Source organism: Magallana gigas, chromosome 1 (assembly GCF_963853765.1).
Source record: "Magallana gigas chromosome 1, xbMagGiga1.1, whole genome shotgun sequence".
Lineage (NCBI taxonomy): Eukaryota > Metazoa > Mollusca > Bivalvia > Ostreida > Ostreidae > Magallana > Magallana gigas.
In genome coordinates, this window is record NC_088853.1 from 72,889,048 (window position 1) to 72,915,713 (window position 26,666).

General features: G+C 35.5%; 2 protein-coding genes across 18 annotated transcripts in view; both read right to left on the reverse strand.

The window, feature by feature from the left end:
• The window catches only part of LOC105338511 (uncharacterized), a 193,672-nt gene that overhangs the window by 6,858 nt on the left and 160,148 nt on the right, over positions 1-26,666 (reverse strand). For 12 of the 17 annotated variants that reach the window (XM_066074791.1, XM_066074788.1, XM_066074769.1 and 9 more), the window contains one exon: positions 18,570-19,505. In XM_066074791.1, coding sequence (XP_065930863.1) covers positions 18,570-19,505 — 936 coding nt within the window. Of the gene's footprint in view, positions 1-13,957; positions 16,477-18,057; positions 18,141-18,569; positions 19,506-19,901; positions 20,601-26,666 lie in introns of those variants that run through there. The other 5 variants (XR_010710703.1, XM_066074808.1, XR_010710702.1 and 2 more) reach the window with 4 other exon arrangements.
• Positions 4,329-9,128, reverse strand: LOC136272693 (uncharacterized). The gene is made up of 3 exons (XM_066074841.1): positions 8,969-9,128; positions 6,971-7,123; positions 4,329-6,687 (listed from the first exon to the last, which is right to left on the reverse strand). Exons 1-3 carry the CDS (start codon positions 9,018-9,020, stop codon positions 6,539-6,541), a joined length of 354 nt encoding a protein of 117 aa, XP_065930913.1. The 5' UTR covers positions 9,021-9,128; the 3' UTR covers positions 4,329-6,538.

The following is a 26,666-nucleotide window of genomic DNA, read 5'->3' on the forward strand; positions in this document are numbered from 1 at the left end:
TTATAAAAGTTGTGGAGTACATTCTCCGCTGAGTACTATTTGGTGTATGCTCCAAAAGCCGGTGGAGGACATTTTAAGTTTATTGAGTAAGACGGAGCGCGGTAACTCATGTAAATAGTCCTGGCATGTAGGCAAACTGTACATGTATTCAAACAAATTATTAATCAACAAAATGTAACACATTATTTATATGTATATAAGCTATTTTTTTATCTGCTAGCATGAAGATGTGTCTGCATTTATATATTTTTATTACTTTTGAGCAAAATAGATGATAAATCTAGTGCTATTGGAAAACATATAAACAAACTGTGATTATGTTTAATGTAAAGAGGCGTAGACGAAAACAGTGTGTTATCATTTTTTACGTAAACAAGCTTAATTTTAACTAATAGTAAAATACCCGAATTATCAAACAGAATATAAAAATCGATCATATTTCATGTCTTTCTATAAATGTTCATTTAAGAATAAGATTTGATGTCACAAAATTTTATCTTTAAATAATCATTTGTGGAAAGACACTAATATATACAACTTAAGACTATGGGCCTACATGTAGTATGGATGGTCACATAGGAAGCCAAATATGTACGTCATAATTTATAAATATTGCCAATACAAAAATTGAAAATGTGCGATCTTTTCATTTAAGTTTACATCTAATGCCCTTTAACATGCGTTTTAATTACTTACTGCTGATTCTTTATTACTTTCTATATTTCCAAGTAAGATTGCTTTTTTTAACTTTCATATTGGGTTTTTATTATTTTTATCGGTTTAATATTTCGAAAAAACGAAATGAACCTTGTACAAAATTATTCTAAATTATCTCATTTTCACAGCATTTTTGACACTATAGAGGGTGAGAGATTTTTAAAAGCTAATATTTTCCACGGACAGAATTCGAAGCTTCTTTATGAAAATTAAAAATACAATTCATTATTATAAAATGAAACAATAATACCACCATAGAATAGTATACCATAGATATGTCACAGAAAGTAGGACTTAACCCCCCCCCCCTACAAACACACACAGCAACTCCTCATTTAAATATATAGTGCTAGGGCAGATTCAGGATTTGAAGATAAAGGGAGCGCCAGTATAAGGCAGGGGATTTGAGTGGGGGCCGCCTTGAGCCCCCAGTGGGTCCAGAGCAAAGTCCTCTTAGTCACTCAGGAGGCGAAAAAGTTCAAAAAGACAATGTAAATAAAGTTTAAGAAAAGATAATTAACCTTGTCAGCATGTATTTATAATTAATATGGAAGAGTCGTTATAAACACTTCCTAGTATAATCAATTACTTAAATGTGGGTGACTGGTCAAATTCGAACCTAAGAACGGCGTAAACAAAATGGGTTTTCTATGTACGTTACACCATCACCCCTGCGAATGTGTTCGGAATGTTTTCTTTATCGTTGCTAAGTAATTAATAAATCCAGAGGAGCTCGACTGAAAGTTCACGAGACTTCACCAATATTTGTTCACTTCCTGTGAAATTTCGAGCGGAAGTATAAGTGTTCGGATAATATTCTCAAAATACGATAATATTCAGAACAGAGTTATCGTTCGTGTGCAAACACGTGTAGAGTGGTTGAAAATATAACCATTGGGTTGCTTAATAAATTCATAGCCATGTTTGATGCTTGTGGTGTGCAATACCATGTTTTAAAAAAAAATAATGGGTGTCTGTTTTGCATTAAAACTTAGTATATCGAGCCATTTTCAAGGTACATTCTGCATAAAATGGTATAGTCTGTTTCACTATTGATGTTATTACTAGGTCAGGCGCGGATCGAAAATTAATCCTCAGGAGGGATCTCTTTTAAGCATGTTAGTTGTTGAAACAGCAGACAAGTATAACTAATTTTTGTATAGTCACATTTCTTTCTAGAACACATTTTATTCACCAATTGATGAAGATAAAGTTTAAAATCAATAAATCTCTAGATTTTATATTTGACTACTATATTAAGAACCTAGATACATGGACTGTGAAATAGACTTTATACACGAGGTACGATTTTTACTGCGAAACTGAAAGGGTCAAATAAAACCACGTGGTCTAAAATTTGAATGACAATAACATTCGCAGGGGTGACCATTGAACCAACAGGTTTTCTTCATACTACACCATTGACATCAGTCTAATGTAGAGAAACCCCATGAGTTTCCAAAAAAAACAGAAGAAAAATAAATGACCAGCAAGTTGTTCATTTTCTTTGCCAGAACGATTATGACTTAAATTATTTTTGACAATTTTAGGGGAAGGGGCCGGCGGGAGCGTCCCCTTGAATTTGCCACTGATTACTGCTTATTCTATAAAAAAAAAAAGTCCCATTCCAAGGTTTGTGACATGTAATGCATATGATAAATAAGTCAATTCTTTTGTACTTGCACTTAACAAGAGCAATAAACACCAAAAACAAAATACAATATTTATTTTTTGCATTTGCGTTCTTGCATTACAGAAAGTCACTCCCACACAATCTGCAATATCCAACATCAATATTCTGCAATATTCAACATCAACTACATCTGAAAACTTCTGAAGTTTCATTTGACAAGCAGCTTGTCATATATGCTCAGGAGCACATTACCATAATACCAGCATACTCAATAAGAACCTTATCAAGTACTGATTACCACAACCATACACTTTAAACTTTCCCGTGCAAAGTTTGAACGCTAGAATGAATACATATCGAACACGACTTACCTACAAAACCTTAAGCCCCGCCCCTATCTCTTATTGGCGTTTCCACAAAAGAAAATAATGTTATTCTAATTCACCGAGTTCAACCAAAATAAATTATGTTAATAGAAAGTGTTTTTATGCCCCTACCCCCCCCCCCCCCTTCTCTTTGTAATGTTTAGAACTAACCTACATTCTCACTAAAATCAAAGAAGGGACTCCGCAAGTGCATCTGATTAATATTAATTAATAACGATACATTGAATTCTTGGTTTCAAATGATAGGGGGTATGATCGTATTTGACTAAAAACAGAATGATTAGAAGGCCGAGCTTTTCGATGAAATTGTTTGTACGTACATTTACATGTTAATGTACATTAATTAATAAAGCAAAATATCTAAAAGTTATTTTGATAATCTTGGTTGCAGCTCTCTCTTACTCTTATATTCAATTCCATTATATCTAGATATTTCATTGATTAATTGGTAAAAACATTCCATTTTTATTCAAATACATATAATTATTATTAAACTATAGCGTATAATACTGCAACATTACAATGTTTAATAATATAATATGTTTGCACTACATTTTATTTAGATTAAATATTTTGAGTACGACTTTGAGAAAGCTCCATAGCCTACTCAGAAAATCGCCATTTTGTTCTCAGCCGGAGTACGAGTATGAGTACTAGTATGAAAAAGTTTTATAACCTCGATACCTTGAGTACGAGTACGGTTTGGAGCACGGAGTACGATTTGGAGTATGAGATCGTACTCAAGAAAGTTTTATAACCTCGGGGCCCGGTTTATAAAAATAGGCAGAAAACAAAGTAAGGATGCAAGAAGTTTTACTCTTAGAGAGACAATTCGCGCCGGTCATATCGCTCCTATTTGTACCAATAAAAGATTCACTGAGTTCACCAAGTTCTAATATAGATTATATCCATATAATAATAATCATCTTTGCAAGCATGACATGGATCTCGAGAGTCTGAAAATAAGAATGAACACCTTCAAAACTACATGGGGACACTCCATCTTGAAAGTAAGCATAGCGATGTGTGATACAAATTCGTAAATGTGTTTGAATTAAAATTGAAGTTAAATATATGTATATTTTAGTCAAAATATGAATGAGATATACTTTATTTTGAATTCAAATTATTTTTTTTCAGGATCGAAACGTACTTCCTTATATTCCACATCTATTGCCATAATTAAAATTCACCAGAGTGCTGAAATTCTAGATTTCATATTTTACGGGAAGACATAGTCCGCCCTTTTTGTGTTGTGTTAAATTACAAGAGAAATCGCGAGCACTAATAATTTTATAAAATTAACTGACAACAACTCCTTACATTTTCTTAAACATTATTATCCGGGTATTTTTATGTGGTTTGCAATGCAAAATCCTTTCATAATCGTTAAGAAAGAGAACGCGTCTTAAAATGTGGTTCTTGTTTTTTTTTTATTGTATTGAATGCACATAGTCTGGACACACCATTGGGTATTAAATATTTATTACGGGGCGCTCTCTCCCGTACAGGACTAATACTGGGCCAACCGTGAGCTTATTCTCTTATTGTTGGACCCAGCCTCATGAAACCTCCAACAAGCCAACACGCGTTTTAGTTTTCAGACTTTTATATAGATTTTACATGTAATATACTTTTACGTGAGTTTGGTATGCATCAGCACCGAAGGTCTGATTCCAACTGACTATATTTTACAATTCAGAATAATATATAATGAACAATGGAACAACACAAAGAAGGATTAACATAAGAAGTACAGATGTAAGTAAATCAATTATCAAACAGCTATTGAGTAACTCGGGACATTTTAGCAGCATGTACATAAAAGGATTAATAAGATGAAAGAAGCTTAAGTGTCAATAAACATAAACAGAAGTCAATTAAAAGATTAGCTGTCCATCACTGATTGTGCCTCAGGTGGGATTAATGCTGCGCGGAATTTATAACGTTTATAAAACAGTTGTCGAAATAGATGAAAAGTTTTTGTAACAATTAACACAAAGTCCGAAAAACATAATTTACACAATAATTAAAAATAGTCCGAAAGATTGAATTTCACACCGTGACACATGCTTCGCGTCCGCGTAAAACACGTCCTCGTGTTTTGAATTTTTATCATCGACGGTAGCCGCGTTGTTGTCTTCTTTGCTGCTTGTGTGGTTGAAATTGGCGGTCAAGTTGTTTATCATGCAACACGGCCTCTAGATGTTCGTTATCACATTCCAATACCCAAATGGTCTGCAGCAGGGCGTTGTTTTGTTCCCTCAGCTGTTTGATTGTATTGTCAGCCTCTGTCTGAATTTTCGTTACATATTGAGAATGTTCACTCCCGATATCTTTTAGTCTCCTCTGCATTAAATCCATGAGTACTTTATCACCGTGTGCCTCTGCTTCTAATTTTTGTATTTTCTTCACATAAATATCAATGTCAAAACGTTTCGAGTTTTCTTGAAGCTTTGTTCTCAAATCCGTATTTTCACTTTGAAGTCTTGCGTTCTCAGACTTAGCACGTTGTAGATTTTCAGCCATACTCTTCGTAAGTAGATCGGACTTGCGTAGCTGAATCTTAATGTTGTGTAGCTCAGTTCGTAGAATACTTGAGGTATCAAACAAAGAATGAAATTGATTGTTACGAATTGAATTAAACGGCAATTCTCTCCAAGTACGTTTGTTTTCAAGATATTTGCACAGTCGTTTCATGTCTCGCGTCTTTTTACGACCCAAAACTGCTTCCTTTTCAACACATTTTGTTGGTTTCTTCATCTGTGTAAAACACATTCTGGAATAATGTCCAATTCTGTGACATCGGTAACACTTCTGGTTGAACGCGAAACATAAAACGTTGGGATGCACGTTTCCGCACCTTCCGCACACTGGACGCTGACTTGAGGGGAAGCTGAACTTCTTCTGTCTCCACTGCGGTCGGAAAGAATATTCCATGTTGAATCTAGTTTAAATCGTCTTCTTCATCTGTAGACTCTGAATCTGGGGAAACTCGCTAAACTGTTGTAGAGGTCCAGGATCTGACTACTACAAAATATATGTAGCAGTCCCGGGTGTCGTTACCCTTAGGTTTATCCACCAAATATTACGGGGCGCTCTCTCCCGTATAGGACTAATACTGGGCCAACCGTGAGCTTATTCTCTTATTGTTGGACCCAGCCTCATGAAACCTCCAACAAGCCAACACGCGTTTTAGTTTTCAGACTTTTATATAGATTTTACATGAAATATACTTTTACGTGAGTTTGGTATGCATCAGCACCGAAGTTCTGATTCCAACTGACTATATTTTACAATTCAGAATAATATATAATGAACAATGGAACAACACAAAGAAGGATTAACATAAGAAGTACAGATGTAAGTAAATCAATTATCAAACAGCTATTGAGTAACTCGGGACATTTTAGCAGCATGTACATAAAAGGATTAATAAGATGAAAGAAGCTTAAGTGTCAATAAACATAAACATAAGTCAATTAAAAGATTAGCTGTCCATCACTGATTGTGCCTCAGGTGGGATTAATGCTGCGCGGAATTTATAACGTTTATAAAACAGTTGTCGAAATAGATGAAAAGTTTTTGTAACAATTAACACAAAGTCCGAAAAACATAATTTACACAATAATTAAAAAAAGTCCGAAAGATTGAATTTCACACCGTGACACAGTGACATATTAATGCATTGTAGATATCGAAATAAGAAGCTAAAAGTGATAAAAAGAAATCAGTTAAATATACCGATTTAGTGAATAAAGATAAATTAAAATCAATTCTGATGCTTTCTTTTACTTTTCCGTCAACATTGCACAAGACATTTCTGGAAGCAGCCGTGAGAGTAGTTAACGCCCACATAGAAGAGGTCCCCTATCTCACAGCCCGGGGGCTTCTGTAGACAGTCGCTCAAATCTGGGTCAGGACAGGTGTTACACGTGGAAGGGTCCCTGTCTGAAAACAAAGACACGTGGGTAGAAGGAATCGACACACTGATAGAGAAATATCTAGGTGCAAATTGTAAATATTTGATGACGATAAGAACAGTTGTATTAACTTAAACTATCGTGCCATCAAAATACATAGTGTTCGTGCTTGATATTATATGGACATTAATTCCACGTACATCTGCCCGAGGATTTTGGATTTCGCAAAAATAATTTCTCTGCCTGTCTGTCTGTCTGTGTGTCCGTATCTCTCTCTCTATCTCTCTTTCTCTCTCTCTACTACTACTAACTTTTTAAACATCTTGTATTGCACCCAAGAAAACATCCGGTGACGTCATAGCGTGTCGCCAGGTAGCAGCAGGGATCTCGTGGTTTGAAGCACTCAGCTATAGCGCTTTCCTCTGGGTCAGAACAATCACTCTCCATATACGACCGTACAGAATCTAGTGAACACCAAATCTCCAATGTGTATCAAACATTTCAAAAAGTAACGACATTTGTACCATTGTATGAAAATAAAGCTGACAGTCTATTTGTTGATCAAACGATGTCATTAACCATAAGCAGGTGGGGTTGAAGGGGGGGGGGGGGTCCCCCCGGAAAATAATAATTTATCAAATTTACATCGTCAAACTATTGCAAATATGCCTTGAACCGCCGTCCTTTTTGGGGGAGTTTTAGGTATACTAAGTTAACCCCCCCCCCCATTAGAAATTTCATGATTTTGGGATTGTTTTTTTTATCTATGTTCCTTTCTTTGCCTGTCAAGATCTCTGTTGATAAGTGTAGCCGCCACCCACTTTCAATTTGCTTCCAACGCCAATGTTTCGGACCCTCGGACCCCCCCCCCCCCCGAAATAAAAAATTGTCTTGATCCGCGCATGTTAGCAATTGCTTTACAATCATAGTTTAACCAGAATGTCAGAATTCAAGAAACATTTGAAATTCAAACCGATCTTGATTGCAATTAAATTGATCCCTTACCAAATAATATAAAGCCGGAATGTTTTACGATTTTGAAGAATATATGTGCATACATGTAAATATAAACACATACAGACACTACACAAATCGGGACACAACAACAAACTTGTAATTGATTTTAACTTCTAGCTATATGTATATAAAGACATAAGTGTGATGACGGGCAAATATACAGAAAATACAGCTTTATAAAGAGAGACAACTCAAGCTAAAGAGCGATCTATATAAACATATATATAGAAAATGTCTAAGGACGGACGTAGAAACGGTTGACTGGAAGACAAAGAGAGACAACTCGAGCTTCAGAGATATGCTCTTGATGCATGCACAAAAAAGTTAGAAATCAGACGGGAAGACAAACAGAACAGAGATAGACGGACAAAAGACAAGACAGACAGAAGACTAGACAGACAGATAGACGGACAAAAGACAAGACAAACAGAAGACTAGACAGACAGATAGACGGACAAAAGACAAGACAGACAGAAGACAAGACAGACAGATAGACGGACAAAAGACAAGACAGACAGAAGACTAGACAGACAGATAGACGGACAAAAGACAAGACAAACAGAAGACTAGACAGGCAGATAGACGGACAAAAGACAAGACAGACAGAAGACTAGACAGACAGATAGACGGACAAAAGACAAGACAAACAGAAGACTAGACAGACAGATAGACGGACAAAAGACAATACAAACAGAAGACTAGACAGACAGATAGACGGACAAAAGACAAGATAGACAGAAGACTAGACAGACAGATAGACGGACAAAAGACAAGATAGACAGAAGACTAGACAGACAGATAGACGGACAAAAGACAAGACAAACAGAAGACTAGACAGACAGATAGACGGACAAAAGACAAGACAGACAGAAGACAAGACAGACAGATAGACGGACAAAAGACAAGACAGACAGAAGACTAGACAGACAGATAGACGGACAAAAGACAAGACAAACAGAAGACTAGACAGACAGATAGACGGACAAAAGACAAGACAGACAGAAGACTAGACAGACAGATAGACGGACAAAAGACAAGACAGACAGAAGACTAGACAGACAGATAGACGGACAAAAGACAAGATAGACAGAAGAACATGTAAAGAAAACTACATAACTCAATATATGAAAGAATTTATACATGTTCATGCATGTAATGGCAGACAGATAGAAAAAAAGTGGATAAAGATGGACAAGAAAATGGATAGACAGATAGACAAAAATGCACGACTCAACGTACAGAGAAAATGATACATATACATGTACCTATACAGAGAGAGAGAGAAAACTCACGTGACTTGGTGAACGGGATGCAGAGACAAATGACAAAGAACAGGGTCTTCATGACTGATAGTTACTTGCAGAAAAATGAACGCGCGCGCGTGCATTCCTAATATATAAAAGGTGAAAGATACAAGCATCAGTCAGATAATAATATTATTACTGATAAACTTTTACCCCAGGATGTAGCTGGTTTTGCTTTTAATAATTCGAATTTTTATATATTCATTTAATGTTAAGTTTATTGCTTTTAACTATGGAATATGGAATAAATAGTTCATTTCAGTATGCATTGTACAAAATAATCTGTTTGATTTGTTTCAAGTTCTGTTTGATCCTGAAAAATTTGGCCGATTGCCATCTGTTAGATAGCTAGATTAGAAATTGACATATAGCTTTATATATCATGTGTAACGACAATTGTTGTATTAAATATCGTTCTGAACTGGGGTCGCGAACAATTCAAGGCCGTTGTTTGATGAATGTAAGAGTGTTTCAGTATTTGATTGTTCATAACTACCAATATGAAAATGTTTAATCTACGTATGCGCATTATTACGTTGACAAAACTCTCTAATCTGTTCAAACAGTTTCAACCGAAAAAAAAATGTCCGTCATTTTCGCCCAAGGTCTTCGAACATATTAACCGGCAGATTTCACTTTCCCCCGCGTTGAATTTCGAAACTAACGGGTGCCATCACAATCATCATCTACTCGTATCTCCTCGGACTTTTTTTTTGATTGCGAGAAATGTTTACATCAGTGAATTCACTGTGTCGAAATGTAACATGTACTTGCCACACTTGTCGAAAACAACGAATGCAAACTATACAGGATCTACATGTATTACTAGTTTACAATAATATTTACATTCCAAATATTTTTTGCATGTAAAGTGTCTGAAAACATACTGCAGTTATTATAGCATTGAATCGTGATTCTTTGAAGTATACACTCTCATAACTGCAGGGGTGTGTGCATACAAATTAAGTAACGCGCTTTAGCGCGTTATGAAAATTTGTATGCACACACCGCTGCAGTTATGAGAGTGTATACTTCAAAAAAATCATGAGTTAATGCTTATATTTACATTTTGTAACTTCTTGTCTTGCCTGCAAATGTGATTCATACCTTAAAAATTCCTATCTTATCCTTAGGGTAAGTTAATATTAATGGAAGAGCCACAGTAACAGCCACAAGCGTGAACTTTAATTTTCGCTTGTGACATTGCAGTTTACAGCGTTCAACGTTTGTGACGTCATAATATAACTCGTCAATTTGACCTTTGACTACTTGTTTCATTTAGAGGCATTTGAAGATCACAGAATTTTTAATGAAAAAACACAGTAGAATGCAAATATTTAAGAAATAAACAACGTGTTTTAGTGAACATGGCGTTATGAATAGCAATTGCTCTGTGGGCATAATCCATGATGCGCGCTAGCGCATCATGGAAAATATGCCAGCAGAACAGTTGCTATTCATAAGGCCATATTCACTAAATAATCGTTGTTTATATTACTTTTACTTGCATTTTACCACTCGCAAATGCCCTGTTTTAGCCTAGACCTTGACAGTTAGCTATTGCATCAAAAATAAACATTCAGGACTGTAATGTATTTTAATTTACATAGATTTTTTAACAGAATCAATGATATGTTATACCAGTAAATATTTTAGAATGTTATTATAAGACAGGTTTTAATATTAAATAGCCTACATCAATTTTATGGAGTTGGAAAAAAACACATGATGTATCGTATAGTGGTTTAAATCAATAACGTCATGGAAAAGTATATGACGTCAGACCTTTATGACGTCATAGTATACAGAAGGAGCAATTGCAATTATATAAAAATAATTGCAGTTCCTCCCTATGGACTTACAGTGGAAAAGAAAAATGCATATGCAAATATAAGACTGTAATACACACAGAGTACTCAAAGGTTAGAATAACTAGTTTTATTATGACGTCACAAACGTTGAACGCTTTAAAATGCAACGTCACAAGCGAGAATCAAAGTTCACGCTTGTGGCTGTTACAGTGGCTCTTCCATTAATTTGAACTTACCCTGAGGATAAAACATACATTTTGACGTAAAAATCACATTTGCAGACAAGGAAAGAAGTTTTAAAAGATGTACATAATATGTTTTACGGTGCTACCGTTCTGGCGAGCGCAGCAAGAATTACACACACTGTACCTTGCATCATTGTCAACTTACAGAATTATTTAGGTATCAAAGAACGTCAAAGATTTTTTGAGAGGGTATTGCTCTACAATAAGTATGCCAAATGTACTAATTTTAATGGTTATGATATATACAGCGCAACCCCCTACCCAGAGAGAGAGAGAGAGAGAGAGAGAGAGAGAGAGAGAGAGAGAGAGAGAGAGAGAGAGAGAGAGAGAGAGAGAGAGAGAAAGCCCGGTACCTGTTTGTAGGTGTGTAATTTCCCACTTTTATTTAATGGTATGACTATATGCAATATCTACATAATTGTTTTACCTGTTTATTTTTTCATATTGTTTATTTCCTCCCTACTCATATACTTACCTGCCTACTGCACGGTACATGCATGCACAATTACTTTAAAAATGGATCGATATGACAGTAAAGTATGGCCTTTGCTAGTATATATATATATATATTTACACTTGCAAATGTTTTCCCTTATATAACACTGTTTGAGCAATCCGCTGTTATTTCTGCATAACATCATTATGGGTCAAGAGGTCAAAGTAGCGCATGAATAATATAGGTCACTACTTTTTCTATGTACACAAACTAATCGACTTGTGCTGAAACACACCTATTAGATATCGTAATGAAAACATAATTTTGGCATAAAAAATAAACGTACATGTATTTGTATTTTGTTATACGAAGTTTTATTCATTCATTCTCATAAAAAAAAACATTAATTGCGGGAATAAATGATTTATGTTAGATAACACGTTAGGCATGTAAACATAATGTTTATGGTTCGACATCGTAACGAGGTGTTCTTGAAAATTACAATCGTAATTTGTCAAAGGAGTTAATTCAGTTAAAATTCATTTCTGATTTTATTACAAGCCTCGGTCAAAATTGCAAACGCAAAATTACAGACCTTTCGTGTGTAGTACATTCACGGATCACGGTCAAATTTTAAAACTCCTTGTGTTTTCTGTCCGATTTGTTCCATAAAAAGATCATCAAAGTTAAAATCGCTTTCCTCTATAATGTTGGAGGAAATCATTATGCCATTGAATCTGATTCTGCGATAGATTTCCCCCTAAAAATGCCTAAGTATACTCTTACTCAACTTCCAATCGCTTGTTTTTAAATTTCTAACCGCTCTGCGACTTCAACACAGGTGGTACTATTCCGCCAAGCTTCAATCATTTTTTTAATTGTAATTTAATTTTTAATCGAAGCGGCTTTCTAGGTCATCACAAAAGAGGAAGTATGGAGCATTGTTAGTGTTATAATTTGCAACAAATGTAAATATAAGAAATAAGGTATCATTTTTGGATGTCTATCGGGATATAGATACGGGTTGGTACGTGATCAAATCTTCCATAAAGCCCTTTGGACGTTATGGGATTTGATCACGTGACCAACCCGTATCTATATCCCGATAGACATCCAAAAATGATACCTTATTTCTTAAATAAAATCTCTAAATTAAAAAAAGATTAAAAACAAATCATATGTCAATGGGGCAGGTATCGCAGACTATACTGAAATAGCCAGTACACTCATTACAGATGTTTGATCCACCTCTAAATTTTTCCCGGGAAAAAAAGCGCGAGTGCACTGTGACGTCATCCATGACTTTGTTCGTCTTTGTTTACGTTTCTCGACTCAATACGAAGGTATGGAAGCATGTAACAAATCTTTTGAGTCTCGCTAAAGCATATGCGGTACTCAAAACGTGTCTTCAAACTTTAAGTCACCGTAAATTACGAGTTAAAAGTCGGCCATTTTTGGCATAGCACCACGGGTGTAAACATTAGAGAGCATTATGGGACGTAGACAAAAAAATTTGTTTGATGAACTGTAGGTTTAGCTCGTTCTTTTTCCCGCGCACACTGGTTCTTAGAGCTCGCTTCGCTAGCCGGCGCTGCGCGCCGGCGAGCTGCGCTCGCTATAAGCATTAACTCTTTTTTTTTTTGTAAGATAAGTCTCATTAATGCAGCGGTGTGTGAATACACAATTTCATAACGCGCTAGCGTGCGTTAATCAATTTGTATACAATTTCATAACGCGCTAGCGTGCGTTAATCAATTTGTATGCACACACCGCTGCAGTTATGAGACTATGGGTGCTTTCCATTAAACTGGCATCGCCGGATTTGCCGGTGCTGCCTTCGTCGCCGATTGCTGGAACACGCGTCGCCGGCGAGCGATTGTGGCAACGCAATAAAACGTTGCCGATTAGGAAACAACATGTTGTCGAGGTTATCATATTCTACATAACAAGTATTTCCAAAACTACCATTTGTCCTACTACATTGAAATTTATAAAACTGCCAAAATTTCTGGATCAAATTTTAAGTTTTAAGGTGCAATCGTCCTCGTTGGAGCATTGCGACGTTGCCAACAGTTCCATAAACGTCCCCGTTTCCCGATAACGTCGCTGGCGAGGCAACGTTAATGGAAAGCGCCCAAAATATTTCAAAAAATAATGATTTAATGCTTAATTGATCAGATATTTTGTATAACTCCATTTATCTGATTTTATCATGTCTATTGTTGCTCAGGTGAGTGATTTGGTCCACGAACCTCTTGTTTGGAAGAGTTACCTTAGTACTTGAATGGAAAATTCTATTTGTAATTTATTGTTGACTAGTCTCTATTAACATCTAACTATAGTGAATCCAAAAAGAGATTGGTTTGTCAGTTATTTAGTTCGCCCCAATGAATAATTGTCTTGTTCTTGTACATAAAGTTACTGTATCATATTATTTTTTGTACCAAATATTACAGTACTGTCTTACTAAGAAAAAAGACACAACTATGAATAAATATCACATTTATTGAGTTCTATCTACAGCTTGCTACAACTCACCAAAAATCATTTGTATATAAGTATTATGTATTTAACGGTAAGCATAAACCAAAGAAAAAAATTAATTTTTGAAGAAAAAAAATCAGTACACTTCAACCTAGACACAATATTCCTCAAAACTATTTACATAAACACGAGTTTTCTATCTACCTGATCAATATAGCTCTGTGTTTTATGTGGGAGAAAAACGCTAAACCCACCAATAATATACATATAGGTATATTATTACAAAATGCATCATAAACCCAATACAAAGAGTTGATACAGACAGATTAACAACATGGCCTACATAACATTTACCTTACACCATTATCCCATGATGCAACTTGTCATAACATTGTAAGTATACAGGTCTTAGAGGATTTAAGACACAATTCAGCTGTAAATTTACAATATATTGACATACAGACGAAAGTCAACTATTCATAAATAATTACATGTTGCCATTTAAAAAAAACAAAAACAACATTTCAGTATGATAGAATTTGAATCCTTCTTTTCACCCTTTAATTTCCAACCACGTTAATTATGACATTTTTAAAAATCAAAACTAAACTGATATTCAATTAACTTTCAAAGTAAACTTATTTTGAGGGTCAACAACATAAATAATGGTTCTTGGGTGAAACTTTATCTAAAAACATTATGTAAGGGGGAATAACTCTTTATTCGTTTCTAACTGAGGAATTAAAATTTGAGTTATTCCCCTTTGAATATAATGTTTTATTTACATGCAAGATTTCTTGTGTGCAAATAAAAAAAAACAATTCACACATTAGTCCAAATTTTAAGTTGCAACTATGTCCAAGCACTAAATTACACCTGGGTTTTATAAGAACATTCAAAAGACTTAAATAAGTAAAACAGAGAACATGTACTGTCCATTGAGAATTTTCTAAACCAATACCAGGACAAGTGAAAAGCTGTCAATGTGACAGCAAGCCGAGTTTTCTATTATGTGAACAGTATCCATAATCCATTTATCCTGAATTGATAAACACTACCTATCCAGAGAAATGGAGTACCCTATATGCAATATTCTGCCAAAAATGACCTAGTTCAACAGCTAATATTTTTATCATAAATTATTAAAAAACATCCAAATCGAATTAGTACTCGCGTAAAATAAGGAATCTACAGTATTTGATCTATAAATTATCAAAAATCAAAATCCAAGTAATATTAACATCTCTGATATATGTATACTTGATCTGCAAATCAACAACTTCCTATCTTAAAAACTGTATGAGGAGTAAGCCGTACAATAGGGGTAGCCTTTTGGCAGCTGCCCGCCTGCATGCCATTTGACCATTTCAATAACTGGATTTCTCCTTTGGAAAACTTGATTCCAAAAATTGATATCAATGTAACATGACAAATTACTGTATAGTTCATGTACACAGACCACATATTTTATACAGATAACACACTGTGAAATAAAATGATAATAAAGTACAATAAGTAATTACTGTATAGTTCATGTACACAGACCACAGGTTCCAATAATGACGCGTTATTTGAAATAAGTACAGATATCGGTCACTCCACAGATAATCCAGTTATATTCAACTGTTTAACACACACCATCGAAAACATAATACACATATACAATGTTTACATTTGTTGATAAATTGTACGAGGTAGAATATAAAGTATTAAAAAAATACAAAAGGAGGACCGGCTGATTCAGGCATCTTATGAACAATGACGGTGACATCAATTCTACAAATTGATAAGTATTTGGTCGTTCACAAATTCTAGGATCTAAATATTTGTCCTTATACATGAACAAAATTAAAATATAGTTCAAATTGCATTTCATCTGCTTTGTGAGTACTATTAAACAAGAGACACACATGCCTTGATGGTCACCTGAGTACCATAGCCCTTAAACTGACAAGTCACAGTCTCATGTTAGAATTGTAAGCTTCTCTAATCTGAGACTCCTCTGACTGTCAACCCACTTTTTTTTGTTGCTGTTCGAAACATTTATTCATTAAAATGAAGTGGGGGGGGGGGTAAACAGTGGGAGAAATCTCACATCATCTATACCCTTACAAAAAATTAATCTTTTGGTACATAGTAGAGAAGAAAAATTTGGCCTTTTTCGGATATTAGGTCCCACCCATGGGGCCCTGAGGGTGGTAGGGTCATAATTTTCATATTTCAGATTCTTTTTAATCAAGAGATGTTTCAAACAAAAAATAGTGACCCTCTAGTTTTCAAGAAAAAGTTAAAAAAGTTATATTGTAAAGGAAAGACACACGACGGACAACACATGACGACGGACAAAGACCAATTTCAATAGGTGACTGAGTGACTCAGGTCAGTGCGTACTTGAAGATAATGACGTCATATTGCTTTAAGTGGTCTACGTAGTCAATGTCTGTTTTCTGTCTTCCTCTGTAAGGATTTCAAGTAAGGTGTTCTGTTTTCTCCCCTCATGGTCAGGTAAAATTGGCCCATCTACAGGAAACAGAATAAACTAATGAATGATGTAGTTAATGATCAACACCAACATGATATTACTCAGATGAGGAGAAGTCCAGCAAAACAAGATATGTGTGAGCCAATGCTCACTAGTAATACTCCCGCTCTGATGTAAATATACAAAATAAGCAAAGTTAACTTTAACAGGAAGTTGACGTCCAATGGGTACAAAAATAGATCCCAACGTATGGCATTCCTTAACAAAGAGATCGTCAAAACTTCACGCATCTGCAATGAATTGTTGCTGAAAATCTTTGACGGAATTTAAGTTTGAAAATTTAGGCTAAAAATAAATAAAATTGACTGCAACAGGAAGTTGGTGTCCGATTGGTACAAAAATATTAACAAAGAGTGTGTTAAAATTTAAAAAACAATGAATAGTTAATGAGAACTAGAGGTACTGTGAGCAAGCTCACAATTGATACCCCCCGCTAAGAAAAAAATCATAACGCGTGTATTTTTGCTATTATAGAAAATATTGGATGAATCTTTTTCACTGTCCATTTTCTATAAATAACAACTGCTTTATTTTTGAAAACTGTTAATTTTTAGCTTCTAATATTTCCATTAATACAAGACATGACACAAACAGAATTTAGCTTTTTTGAAACAATGACCTTGAACTTTCTCAATTGACCTTGGGTCAAGGTCATGACACACCCTTTAATCATAAGCAATCTTTGTGTGAAGTAAGAACTTCCAATGTTTCTCCATAAGAAATATATGGACCGGACACGAATTTTGCATTTTTTCTGCCAGTGACCTTGACCATGCCCAAATGACCTTGGGTCAAGGTCATGACACACCCTTAGGTCGTCATAAGCAATCTTTGTGTGAAGTAAGAACTTCCAATGTTTCTCCATAAGAAAGATATGGACTGGACACGAATTTTGCACTTTTTCTGCCAGTGACCTTGACCTTGCCCGAATGACCTTGGGTCAAGGTCAAGACACACCCTAAGGTCATAAGCAATCTTTGTGTGAAGTAAGAACTTCCAATGTTTCTTCATAAGAAAGATATGGACCAGACACGATTGCACAGACAGACGGACAGACAGACAGACAGACAGACAGACAGACAGACAGACAGACGGACAGACGGACGGACGGACAAGGTGATTCCTATATACCCCCCCAAACTTTGTTTGCGGGGGGTATAAAAATGCGACAGAAATTTTTATTATTGACAGACAGACACACAAGGGTAAAACAGTATACCTCCCTCTCATTCGAAGTGGGGGTATGATAACCATAAATGTTCAAATTGATTTTTATTCATTCCGTTTTTTTTCTTTTTCAGTTATTATAGACTTCGTATGACTATCTGTTTCATGTTTATGTTAATCCATTTTGAGCAAAGTAAAATGTGTATAACATTCCACACTCAGCAACAGACAGCCATGTTTGGATGATCACAAAGTGTGAAATAAACAGGAGTCAGTATTACAGTCCATGTGAATTATACACAGGTCAATTTCAGCTGCAGATGTTGAACAAAGTGACAAACAACATGTGTGGTTTTGAGAGCAGACTAGATTTGTACAGAAACATTTACAACCTGTCAATATCCCAGCTATCTCCATTATACGGCTGGTGTTGAGCTGGACATGTCCTCCCCATCAGGACGGGGTGTGTCTTCATCTACAACAAGTCATTAATTTGCTGTTAATTAATTAATATCATACAGGATATGTAATGATAGAGCTACATCTACAAATTTAAAGTTTAAACTGATAACACTGACACATGTATTCTTTAATATTTGCAGGCATCTAATTAATTAAACCAATTAAATTGACTTGTAACAAAATAACTAATTACAAATACATGTGTCACAAAATTAATTACAATGACCTTTTATTCTAATTAAGTAAATACAATGACATGTGACTGTACATCTTATTAATGAAATAGATACATCTAACCCTGTAACAATGAGCTGTTTATATTGACAAACAATCACACAGATTAACATGTCTTACATGTATCTTATTGACTGATAATTAACACGGACTGTGTGTCTTAGTTATCTATATCTAATTAATGTGAATGATAATGAGTCAGACTTACCTGTCAGAGCGTCCTGTCTGGTGATATACCTGTATATAACCACCGTGTTGTTGTCCCCTGATCCGACCCAGAGACGGTGAGTGTTGACATCATAACTCAGGCTACATGGTGAGAATCTCCCTGATGGTCTTATCAGTAGATGTGACAGGAACTGACCGTCCCTGTCTAACATCTGTACTGTTTCGGTTTCACCATCACACACCAGGATGTGTGACAGCGCGTCAGTACAGATTCCACGTGGCTGTAGTCCTGATCCTGATGGATGTCCTGTGTAGGAGAAACGATGTCTTCCTCCACGCTCTGTCACCACTACAGCACCAGACCAGTCAGACACCACGACATCCCCATTGTTGTTCTCTGTTATATAGTTAGGTTGTATATACAGCCCCATACCTGTGTGGTCGTTCTGTATGGTTTGTGTGAGTTGTCCACTCTGGTTGTACCGGGTTACCTTGGCTGTGTATGTATCGTCGTGATACACGTACATCCCGACCAGTAGATCCCCAGTGGACGGGGACCAGTACACACACCGTGGTCTCCATGTAGAGTCTGTTCTCTCTATAAATGTGGTGGTTGTTTTCATATCCTTTGACAGTTTGTTGATGTTATAATCCTCATCTATATAAATCAGTTCACTCTCACTGTTCACTGTGTGTAATCCTCTACCACGACGTGAATCCTCCACACGATGTAGAGGGACACCTGTTGTGTTTGTCAACATGATATTGTCTCTATAATCACTGACCCAGACCCGGTCTGATGTCACACAGGAAATGTGATAACAACGACGGACACCTGTCACTGTGAGAGAGGGAAGTAACTCGGGGGGAGACATCAGTTTCAGCAGACACTGGTTTCCTTGCTGTGGTTTTTCTGTCCCTGTGGTTGGGATTTCACTCAGTGACTCCATCACATCAGCAGTGGCTGGATTCAGATCTACAAACATCAGACACAAACAGTCAGATGGAACAGATTGATTACAAACATCACATCTTGTATAATGATTGGTACAGCAATGTTTGTCTGTTATAATATATTAATATAGAACCTTTATTGATTAATAACAAACATATACTGGTAAAGGTATCTAATCAATTTATTAATCAAGAAATTATCAACATATTCATGTATCTAAGTACATTGTAATTGATTAATTACAGACAAGTAATCAATTACATTTCATTAGATGCATGTGAATTTGACTGTCTATAAACGAATATGTACTTACATCATGTACATTATATTAACGATTGATAAAGGTTACATCCTATATATATGTCTGACTTGTGACTACATATTACATAATTTACAATGATAATGACTCAGACTTACCTGTCAGAGCGTCCTGTCTGGTGATATACCTGTATATAACCACCCTGTTGTTGTACGGTGATCCGACCCAGAGACGGTGAGTGTTGACATCATAACTCAGGCTGCATGGTCTGAATATCCCTGATGGTCTTATCAGTAGATGTGACAGGAACTGACCGTCCCTGTCTATCATCTGTACTGTGTTGGTTCTACCATCACACACCAGGATGTGTGACAGCGCGTCAGTACAGATTCCACGTGGCCGTAGTCCTGATCCTGATGGATGTCCTGTGTAGGAGAAACGATGTCTTCCTCCACGCTCTGTCACCACTACAGGACCACGGTCAGACACCACGACATCCCCATTGTTGTTCTCTGTTATATAGTTAGGTATCCTATACAGTTCCCATCCTGTGTTGTCGTTCTGTATGGTTTGTGTGAGTTGTCCACTCTGGTTGTACCGGGTTACCTTGCCTGTCTCTGTATCATAGTTATACATCCCGACCAGTAGATCCCCAGTGGACGGGGACCAGTACACACACCCTGGCCACCATGTAGAGTCTGTTCTCTCTATAAATGTGGTGGTTGTTTTCATATCCTTTGACAGTTTGTTGATGTTAAAATTCCTATCTATGTAAATCAGTTCACTCTCACTGTTCACTGTGTGTAATCCTCCATATAAATCACTACATGAATCCTCCACACGATGTAGAGGGACACCTGTTGTGTCTGTTAACATGAGATTGTCTTCATCATCACTGACCCAGACCCGGTCTGATGTCACACAGGAAATGTGTGAACAACGATCAACACCTGTCACTGTGAGAGATTGATGGAACTCAGCACCAGACGTCAGTTTCAGCAGACACTGGTTTCCTTCGCGTCGGTTTCCTCTCTCTGTGATTTGGATTGCACTCAGTGACTCCATCACATCCTCCTTGTTGAGTGTCTCAGTCATGGAGAGCTGGCTGGTGTGGAGTGTAAGATTTATCTGGGGGAGGGCTGTCTTTATGGAGGAGAGGAATTGTAGTGCACTGAATGTGAATTCTGGCTGTACATATCTGAGTTCATATTCCTGAAGGCTGACAATATGTCTGCTCATTTCTATCATCTGTTTTAAACATCTGTGTTTGAAATCAAAGTCACAAAACAAATTCTTCATGAAATCTTTTTTCACTTTGTTAATGAGATTCTTCAGTGTCTGGGCCTTTGTTAACATCTCTGATTGATAGCGGGAGAATTCTGTGTGACAGGTTTCCAAATCAGTTTTGATTCGTGGCAGGAGAACAGGTCTGTAAAAGAGAGCCTCACTGATGGTGTGAATGGTTCCTCTGTGTTGTTGTCGTTTTGTTTTATAAATTGTTCTAACATCTAGTGTCCTGTGTTCTTTATGCTGTGTGCAATGGAAACAGACAGGGAGTTCACAAGGTTCACAATACATTCCAAGTAGCATGTTAGGATGTCTCACACAAAACTCTTCTTTTGGGATGTAGTTAAATTTATTACGGTGTGACACAACATCATGGTCTATTGTTTGGAGATCTTTTACATGGTTCTCTTTACACTGGGGACACAGATCACATGGACACGATACACAATAATACTCTGTGTCTCCCGGACACTCAGAACACTTATGTGCTCTATATGGGGATCTTGCTATGTCCATGTCTATATCTTTGAATCACAACCTGTTAGATAAAGATAAAGTGTTTTAGAATTATGTCAACCGCATTCTTTCAAAACTTTTTAATGATATAATTAATTCATACAATATCATTATAAAATATCATTTTCTGTGTAAGGAATAATTCAATTTAAACCAGACTATATTTTAAAATAATAATATATTTTCATTCATAGATAAATAGTGGTCTTTTATCATCAGATAATAAAAACACTCGACCAGTAGATAATTTTTTTGGTTAAAACTCTACAAAATATCTGACATTCTCTGCTAAACGTTGATGATTTTCTCCCTCTCTCCTTTTTCTCTATTTGTATCATACATTCAATGCTAAGAATTCTCTCTCTCTCTCTCTCTCTCTCTCTCTCTCTCTCTCTCTACAAAATATGTACTTTTCTCTCTCTCTCTCTCTGAAGTTTGTACATTCTCTCTCTTTTTGTCTCTATCTGTATCATACATTCACTGCTAAGAATGCTCTCTCTCTCTTTGTTTAACATGTACTCTTGTTTTTCTCTTTCTCTCATTCTCTTTCCTGAGCAACATGTACTCTTGCTCTCTTTGTCTCACTATCTCTGACATTCTTCATTAACCTACATATGTACTCTTTTTCTCTCTGTTATAACATCATTTTCTTTCCATCTCTATGCTAAAAATGCACTTTTGTTTTTAGCCTCTCTTTCTCTCTCATTTCCTTTTCTTGCAACATCTTCATGAACTCTTGCTCTGTTTGTCTCTAACATGAACATTCTCTCTCTCTCAGATGTTTACTATTGTCAGAGTCTTTCCCACATGAATGCTAGCTTTCTGTGTCTATTTCTCTCTCACGCAGACATATGTTCCCTCTCTCTCTTTCTACTTTTTATCACTCACTGTTTAACATGTAGTCTTGCTCTTTCTCTCACATTCTCTCCACCTTTCTCTCTCTCCATAATATGTACTTTCTCCTTCTCTCTATCATTAATTTTTCTAAGGAACATATACTGATGCTCTCTTTGACTCTATTTTTGACATTCTTCATTAAACATTCTCTCTCTCTTTTTTTTTTTAGACATTTACTATTTTCAGACATTTTCTGCTAAGGAAATACAACTGCTTTTTCTTCCAGTCTTTCCCACCTATGTATGCCAGCTTTCTGTGTCTATTTCTCTCTTATGCAAACTTATGTACTCTTTCATTGTCCTTCTTTCTCTCTTTCTCTCTCTCTCTCTCTAACAAAAACTTTCTCTTTTTAACATCTACTAAATATGTTTGCGCTTGATTTCTCTCTCTCTCTCTCTCTCTTTCTCTCTCTTTGTTAAAGATTCCCTTTGCCTCCCCTACACATGTACTCTATTTCTCTTTGTTATACCATCATTTTCTCTCCATTCCTTTGCTAAACATGCACTTTTGCTTTTAGTCTCTCTCTCTCTCTCTCTCTCTCTCTCTCTCATTCCCTTTTCTTGCATGTACATGAATTATTGCTCTGTTTGTCTCACTAGTCACTAACATGAATACTGTCTCTTTCTCTCTCTCTCTCATTCCCTTTTCTTAGCAATATTTACATGAACTCTTGCCCTCTTTGTTTCACAAACTATGTATTCTCTCTCTCTCTCTCTCTCTCTCTCTCTCTCTCTCTCTCTCTCTCTCGCACACACACACACACACACACACACACAGACTTTCTGCTAAACATGTATTTTGATTTCTTTGTTCCTTTCTCCAACATCACTGTTACCGCCAATACTGCAATTCGTCATATCCTTGCTGGTACTGCAGTTAGTCACATCAATGCTGTGATGTTATCAGTTTTTGAGCTCATTATTTTTGTGTGTAGAGCCCGTGAATTTATACTGTGAGGAGGGCTCATCTCTAAGATCATTTTGTACTGAATTTTCACTGGAGGAAATTACTTAATTGGTGAGTGTCATAATATGTATATTGTTAGAATATCTTCCAATGCATGTGTACATTGTGCAGTAGAATTATATTACAGACAATACAGAACATACTTTAGTGTAGGTATTTTTCCATTTGCAACATGTATATTATCTCATTTAGTTTTCTAGAGTTATGTTTCTTTGTTTACATTTGTCGGTAGCCATAATATGCTAGGGCATTTCAGATATAATTTTATATATCTAGATGCATATCTTATTATGATTAATTGAATTACCGTAGGTTGTACTGATATATCTGAAAGTCATACATTTCACCATTGTCAACATATATTTGCTAGGATGAATTGCGTGTTTCTGAATTAGTTTATTTTACAATATTTGTATTGTTTACAAGATTTTGTATGATTGTGTATTTTGCTAAAGTTTAATTATTATCTAAAGACATTTAGAGTTATCTTCCATTATCATTTTGACATGTATTTTCTGCAGTTATCTTTCTTTTTTGAATCTAGAGTTATCCTTTCATTATATAATTTAGAGTTACTTTTCCTAATTATTGACTTCCTGTTTTGTTGTTTGTGTGACCCACACAATGACACTCAGTCCATCCAACATGTTTTTTGTATTCGAATGCTGCCACACACTGTAAGTAGTTTTCTGTCGATTTATATAACATAGGCGCCTTATCGTTTATATGTTTACTGTTTTGTTTTTTATATAAATGCAGTTTATAAGTAAATCTCTCATTTCACTCTAAAAAGTATGGAACGCCATTATTGTCATTGTCAGTCTTGGTAAATAAACGTACCTTTGTTACAATTTTCTATGGAAACCCAATTGTGTTAAATTCAATTGTTTTGGACCTTATCTTCATACTGTTATTTTTTATTTCTATTCTTTCATTACAAACTATTATTACCTGGTATATGCATTTTGTTTTTACATGAATATTGTTTTTGAGAACATATGAGTAATTCATACTTTGATTTTGTTTCAGTTTTTACCGCATACACAATAAATTCAAAGCACTGGTTTGTTGTGTTGGTTAACTATCTGTAGGCAAAGGCAGAATAATATTTTTTCTCTATTTTTTTTTGTAGTGAATCGTCGTATGTCTTTTGATTCGTCTATCATCTTATGCCTTACATCTATTATCTAGATTATATCAACATATTGTCATATTCCATATATTCATTGGTCAACAATCATATTCTGTCACCCTCCAAAATAGAGATGCATTTACAAAATCCTTATTTCACTGGCCAGTACAATCACCGTAACTAATCTTTATGTCTGTTTCAGAAAACAGGGCTTACCCAAAATGCATTTTGTCTGATCCTATTGTAATATTTTTGTTAAATGTGACACTATTTAAAGTGATATCTTATTTACAATGGATAATTTATAAACTACATGTAGTTATGTCTTTAGCCCAGGTAGAGGACAAACTTTAACTGTTTGTCTAACTAACAAACTCTCTCTCTCTCTCTCTCTTTCTCTCTCTCTCTCTCTCTCTCTCTCTCTCTCTCTTAAACTCTTGTACACTTGCTGCTGTCTTTTACTTCTGTAATACATGTATATGTAAAATGGGAACTTTCCAAATTAAATTTGAGGTCTTTTATATTAACTTCTGGCTGACTGGCTATCCCCCTTACCCTGGCTGATTATTTGTATCTCTCCCAGGAAAAAACTGGGCAATATCCCAGCCCTGACATTACCACAAGGATGTGCTATTCTTGTCAACCATCAAATGGGGATGAGGGAAATAGTTACATTGTCAGTTCCTTTGTAAGAAATTGATGCAGTCATCGACCTAGGCTTTCGGGCAACAGTTCCTACCCCAGGACTAAGTCAATGACTACTGCCCTCATACCCATTTAAGAGATGAATACTATTATGTCTATGAATGACACACGACAACGAACTTGTGATAGCAATGGGTCTCCTGAATGACTCAAGTGACCTAGAAATACAGAGTTTAGCTACATAACACATGTAATAGTAACAATACATGACTACTATACCACATATATTCTTTCTTTAGCCAATTAGTTTACTGCATCCCATTACACCAGGAACCTGTAACGAGATCACAAAATATTACAAACTGGTATATTCTAAATAAATATTTCAGTGACAATATCATATTAATTTCTATTTTTTCAAACTCAGATAAGAAATACATGTCACATTGAATCATGAATGTATTTACATAAACATCTAAGCTGATATTGTCCTTAAGTTCAACATTAGTGCTGTACATTCTTAATCAATTGCGCGAAATTAATAGACCATCTCACATATTTCAAAATCTTGCTTTAATTTTATGAACAGATGTAAACTACATGGAACTATGATAATAAAAATTTGGCATTCTCAATTTTATTCTCTCACGAATTGTTGCAAAACGGTTCAAATATGAAATTAAATACGTAAAATAAGGAATTAACAGTATAACATGCACACAGTGTTGTAAAATTCTATATAACTTTATGCTTTACAGGTTTAGTATCTTCGCTAGGCAAGGGTTTTATGTCCACCTTGCTCCCGATAAACCCTTGGCGGATTTTATTATAAAAAAAACTTGGTGATGTGGTGGAGCTATCTAGGGAGCAACTTTAGTTGTGCCCCTTGCAAATTTACATTTTAATTGAATTAAACAATGGGTTATGTACACACTATGGCATTAATACAACTTGAAAACATGTTGACTACTGGAATATCATAACATAATTAATGATCTTATTCAATACAAATTAGTTATAACCTAGGGAAATCACGGAATGTTTGATTCATAGTGTTTTGTAAGGCCTAAAAAAAAACTGTGTGTTTAGGGTAACAGGGGTCACACTGAGGAAAAAATTAGGTTAGGTTAATAGGGATTTTTTTTTTATTTTATCATATTTTTTGTATGAATCCTAAGAATGTTTGTTTGTTTCATATTTAAAAATGTATTTTTTATTGGAAATAAGATAAAATTCACAATCGGATAAAATCAGACATCTATTAGAACAGTGTTTTCCCCATAACATTTTTGAAGCATGGGAGGAATTCGAAGTTTGTCAGAGTAAGTGCGCGGTGCGGCATTAAAGCGCCTAAGCCAGCGAAATCACTGTGTGTAATAATATAACCATTTGATGAAACATACTACATGATATGTACTATGAATGATGCATTTTCATGAAATCTACATCAACAAGTATCATTTCAATTCATAATTATATT